This window comes from Pterocles gutturalis, unplaced genomic scaffold, assembly GCF_000699245.1.
Source record: "Pterocles gutturalis isolate BGI_N339 unplaced genomic scaffold, ASM69924v1 scaffold5673, whole genome shotgun sequence".
Classification (NCBI taxonomy): domain Eukaryota; kingdom Metazoa; phylum Chordata; class Aves; order Pterocliformes; family Pteroclidae; genus Pterocles; species Pterocles gutturalis.
In genome coordinates, this window is record NW_010122836.1 from 8,107 (window position 1) to 13,612 (window position 5,506).

Sequence of the window (5,506 nt, forward strand, 5' to 3'; positions counted from 1 at the left end):
CTAATCATTCTTACGTGATAAAGGCTCTGGGAGCTACTTTCTTCCCCAAGTTTCGGGATACCAACAACTTGTATAATCGGTTAGTGGCACAATATTTAATCCACCGCTTCATGCTGCACTCTCAGCTGAGACGTCCCTGCATGAATTACGCAATGGATACCCTAAGACTAAAATAACTTTTGCAACCTAGTCAACACATTCTCCAAGCCATAAACTCTCATCTTCCTCCTCTCTCCCTATCCTCCCCCCCCAGATAAATCAATTTTTCCCAGTATGCTCACAGATCTACTAGAAGAGACTGAGGAATCAACCAAGGTACCCACGGTGAAGCCAAATACTTATAAACACATTAAGGCAGGTTTCACATCATTTCATTTTTGGACACAAAATGCTGGTCACTTCACTGCACATGCAAATAAGAAAGATTTAATACTTAATAAAAAGCTTTATATTCATTTTTAGGTATCAATTATAGAAAAATCAACCTTTTTCCTTTCTTGTTTTAAAAGAGGTCAGAACATTACTGCACACGAAAGCAGATGTGTAGACACACCTATTGGAATGGATCCCCTTCCCTCCACACACACAGAGGTCAGGGTTCTTGGCACCAGAAGAGAAAGGAGGAAGTCTTCCTCATTGTCAAGTCAGAAACCAGTAATCTTTCCATTCTGAGTTGAGAAGGTCCTTCTGACCAAACTTAAACCAAAGCAAAATATACCACAGAGTATATTTCTCTTCAAAACTCTGTCCAGGGATGCTTGGACATACACACAACTCCGTATAAAAACGCGCACTGTAGTGCATTCAGTGTGGTGCTGGAAGGAATTAAAATCATGATTGCCATTGCTGTAGGACCAATTCCTCAAGTGGAACTTCCCCTACTGATGAAAACCTCAGGTGGAAGAGGCACCGGCAGTTCGTCTCCGAGACTACATTTCCAAGACTAATGTGGTCTTGCAAGGAAAAGGAAATTCAGTGACCCAAACTGACACATCGAATGACAATCCACAACATAAAATGACCTCCCTACAGTCTGGTACAAACAGGTACCCTACAGCAGAGTAGCCAAGGAGTGAAACAGCATCTCTCTCACTTGTGTTAGAGAGAAAATTGTTTCCATGGGTCATTGTTAAAGGTACTTTGATAAAAAAGCTTAAAAATGTATCACCTATCACTGACCCACAGCAACAACAACAAAAAAGGACAGGAAATTTGGTTCCTAGTATTTTCCCTCCCACTATTTGATATTCCTTTATTCCCTCCCACCTTTGTATTCCCGATTACCCTACCCCTTTAGAAAAAGGAGTGGGAGTAGAGTTTAGTCAAGTTCCATCTTCAAAACTACCCAGCAATTAATGAACCATCAGCTTCTCAACGTTTCCTGAAGCGTACATCAAAATGCTCATAGGTACAGTTGGATTGTTGGTGCAATTTACTCGGCAGACACTCTTGGCTTTGTAAATAGTTGTGCTGACCCTGCTGACAGGGTTTATACTGGGAATTCTTAGATGGAACTCCCTGAAAGAAAAAGAAAAAAAGACCTTGTAAGTCAATAAGAACTTTGTATACCTTTATTGCAAGTGAGCATTTAAAAGAATAAAGCACCATCGCCATAACAAATCCACTTCTTTATCTCCTTTTGCACCTTTAGGAGACAATTTGCTCTGGTTCTTTGCTCTTGCCAGAAAGGAATCCAAGATACTCACTGTCCAAATAAAGCCACTGTTAGTGATGTGGTAAAACAGAAAAATATAAAGAGCCCAGAAATAAGATGGTATCTCCCAAAGGCCAAACAGATTTCATGTTATAATCAACCTTCCACCTTGATGGATTCCTTAACCATGGAATGGTTTGGGTTGGGAGGGACCTTAAAGCCCACCCAGTGCCACCCCCTGCCATGGGCAGGGACACCTCCCACTAGCCCAGGTTGCCCAAAGCCTCATCCAGCCTGGCCTTGAACCCCTCCAGGGATGGGGCATCCACAGCTTCTCTGGGCACCCTGGGCCACTGCCTCACCCCCCGCACAGGAAAACATTTCTTCCTCACATCTCATCTCCATCTCCCCTCTTGCAGCTTCAAACCGTTCCCCCTGGGCCTGTCCCTGCACCCCCTGATCCAGAGCCCCCCCAGCTCTCCTGGAGCCCCCTTTCAGCACTGGAAGGTCTCCCCAGAGCCTTCTCTTCTCTTCCTTCTACCTGCAATACAGCTGCCACTCCCCCAAAGGAGCCTCCTCTTCTGCTCTTCATCCTGAAAATTCTCTTCCCCCCCCACCTCCACATTCCTGATTCTTGCTCAGAGGCTCTGGAGACTACATCATGAAGCACCCAGGGTATTGGCTAGCCTATTTCAGTGGCAGAACACTAATTGTTTTTCTTAGGGTAAAACCTAAAACGATCAAAAATTAAGATCAGCGAGTTCTGTTTTCATCTCCCTGCATGAGCTCCACTGATTATATGCACAGTGCTCCTGGCTAGGGTTACATCAAAGGAACACAGCACAGAAAAACTCTGCTTCGTAGCACGGTGCACTGTCCCTGTCTAGTGCAACACACAACATTTAAGAGAACTCCCGTTGGTTTATCTGGACTTGGCCTTATATATCCACTTTTTCTGCATTACTACACAGTAACAATTAATTATTCAGAGCTATTTTGGTTTTCAAGACAATAAAAAAAAAATCTAGTTGCACCTTTAAAAGTTCTACTGCACAAGTGAAAGTCAGATGTACACCTGAAAACAAGCTGCAAGCCCTTTGTGATGCTTTTACGGGATGCACAACATCAAGGCACGTCTCTGGGAATCCTGTCGTTACTACTGTTACACTATCTTGAATTTTTCATGTTTCCAAGTTTTGAATATATATGTTCTTCTGTTACTTTCCGTTTATAAATTCCTGCCACATATAAAGTTTTCCAGCAACCTCCCTCTTTTGATAGGCAGGTTGCCTTTTTTTAACTTTCTACAAATATTTTAAAAATTCCACAAATGTGGAAATTCCACAAATCTACACAAATGTGCCCTCTAATATACCCTGCAAGAAAATGCATACTAAAAATGCAAAAGTGAGAGAAAAAGGCAGGCAAGGGGAGAAACCGAGTCCGTTAAGATGGCAGCTGTCCTTTCTGCACACAGTATCCTCCTCCCTACCATCAGAACTAATAAATAAATAAATAAACAGGGGACAAAAAACCTGACATCACAAGACAAACTTTTAAGAACTAAGCCACTTTCAAGACAGAATCCTTCAAGCGCTTTCAAACACATGCCGGTTACACAGACATAAGGCCCAGAATACACCGTGATAACGCAAGCGCTCATCACGCACACCAAAATACGTGATTTTTCTCCTTCAAAGCCTGGCTACTACACTTTTTAGCGTGCACTTTAAAAGCAAAGTTTTGGCAATATATACTAAGATCCCTTCTGAAAACATTTCTGCCTTCAGTGAGGGATGCTGTCACATTACCTGGACTATACATTCTCCATCTCCTGGTCATGGTCCTGCTCCTCCTCCTCCTCTTCCTCTTCTTCTTCCTCGCCTCCTTCTTTCTCCAAAGGAGCTTCCCCATCTCTTGCTATTTCCTCTACATGGGCAAGCATGTCAGCCATCAGTGCCTCCTCCAGCCTCTTTCGGACCTGCTGCACCAGTTCCTCTTGCTTCCTGCCCCAAATCAATGAACACTGCCATCAAGCCTCAAAGCTGTCTCTTTCGAGCAAAAGAAATCCTAAATCCCTCAAACAGACCGGCTGGCAGACAAATACGGCTTTGGAAGAGACCTCTAAGAACTCCATTGTAAAAAAAATTGCCTGGCATTATACTGTAAATGAAGCTGAAAGAAACACTTTAAAAAGTTGTCCAATATTTTCTACTACAAGTCCTTAGCATTGATTGTACCATTTTTAATTCTGGCTGAAATCTGCCTAACCTAGCAGCTGACTTAAGACTTTTTTTTAAAATTTTTTTTAATTCCTAGTATTAATTTAAACAAGAAAAAGTCAGCCTACCCCGCTCAGATTTTATAAAAAATGAGACTGAAGAAAATTAAGTTTCTGACCATTTTCCATCTTTTTTGCTCATTCTCCTTTTGAGTCACAACCTTAAATCTGACAGTTCCTTTTCTGTCACAGTAAAGTGAAGAAGTGATCAACAACGTGTGGCTCATGGGACTCCTATTTCAACTCAGCCACAGGAAATCATAGTTATAAACAGACCATTTTTCCCATGTATAAATCAAGCACAAAAAAAAGTCATCCTATAATTCAAAAAGATTTACTAGTCAGTCAAAACAAGTACTACCTTTAAATGCTGTTAATGAACGGAAAGTAGCGGGCCTTCAGGTTAGCGTCTTTGGGATATTCAGCTCCCTGTCAAGTGCTTAAAGCTGATTTTGACCAGTCTTGATTTAGCAGTATCATTCATTACTGAAAGCAAGCTATACCTAAATAAATTGCATCCTTGTTCACTGCCACTGCAGCAGTTGGTGCTTTTATTTGGTCCTGTGCTGACACTGAGTAAGGTGAAGCAAATCTAATTGCACTTTTCAGGATTTCACCAATCCCTTTTTTGCTTAGAGGTGCCTTAATCGAGGTTACTCAAATTCAGGCACCTTTTGCAGCAAAAGGAGACATACTCTGCCATGAAAAACAAACATGAAAACCTCGGAGTAAACAAGCACGGTCAGATATAAATAACAGGCTTTAAGTACATGCCTTTAGGAGAGCAGCTTCGTGTAACAACTTTCTTCTACTCTACTCTACTGATAAGAGGCATCCAAATTAATTCAGCAAGCCATAGAGCTCCATCATATATTTCAAAAAAATTGGAAAAAAAAGGGGGGGGGGGTAGTTTTACCACAAGAAACCTTGTTCTAAGGTAGTATGAGATACTTCTAGTTATTACCTAATATCTTCATCTGTCACCATAAATGCTTTGCAAAGGGGCTGTGAGGTGTTCAGCCAAACTCCAGGATTCTTCTCTACGGCCGCAGAGAGCTGCCCAGTGATTGGCATCGTGCTAGTGTGCAGGGCACTAGCGATAGCAGAGAGAAGGGTTTCATCAGTGCAACCAGGTCCAACCCCTGCAGGCGGGAGGAGAAGTGATTATCAACCTTGCACAAGGCAAAGAACAGCAAATCAGGGCAGCAGGCTTTATTTAAATTTTAATGGCAAAGCAGGTACTGCCATTTAGAAAGCTAACACAACATAAATCTCAGTCCTAAACACTTCTAATGGCACTTGTACAACTGCCTCCAAGATTATTTAAACCTAGATCGACTCCTCATTCTGTTACACAGAAAAAAAACCACAAAAAAACTACACACACAAAAAAAAAACCCCAAATTGGGAATGGAAGCTGTTTCCATTCTGCTTCTGGAAAATGAACTACAAAAAAAAAAAAAGAAAAAAAAAAGAAAAAAAAAAGGCAAAAGCTTTACTTCAGTATCCCCTCAGGATGAAGGGCACGAGCCTCCCAGCCAGAGCACTAACAGCTCCCACTGCAGCAGGAA

General features: G+C 41.9%; 1 protein-coding gene across 1 annotated transcript in view; it reads right to left on the minus strand.

Annotated features, from left to right (window-relative positions):
- Positions 1-455: 455 nt before the first annotated feature.
- The window catches only part of MBD3 (methyl-CpG binding domain protein 3), a 9,461-nt gene continuing 4,410 nt past the window's right edge, over positions 456-5,506 (minus strand). Inside the window, exons 4-6 of the mRNA XM_010077653.1 lie at positions 4,900-5,077; positions 3,466-3,660; positions 456-1,518 (exon numbers count right to left, since the gene is read on the minus strand). Coding sequence (XP_010075955.1) covers positions 3,471-3,660; positions 4,900-5,077 — 368 coding nt within the window. The 3' untranslated portion in view covers positions 456-1,518; positions 3,466-3,470. The remainder of the gene's footprint in view (positions 1,519-3,465; positions 3,661-4,899; positions 5,078-5,506) is intronic.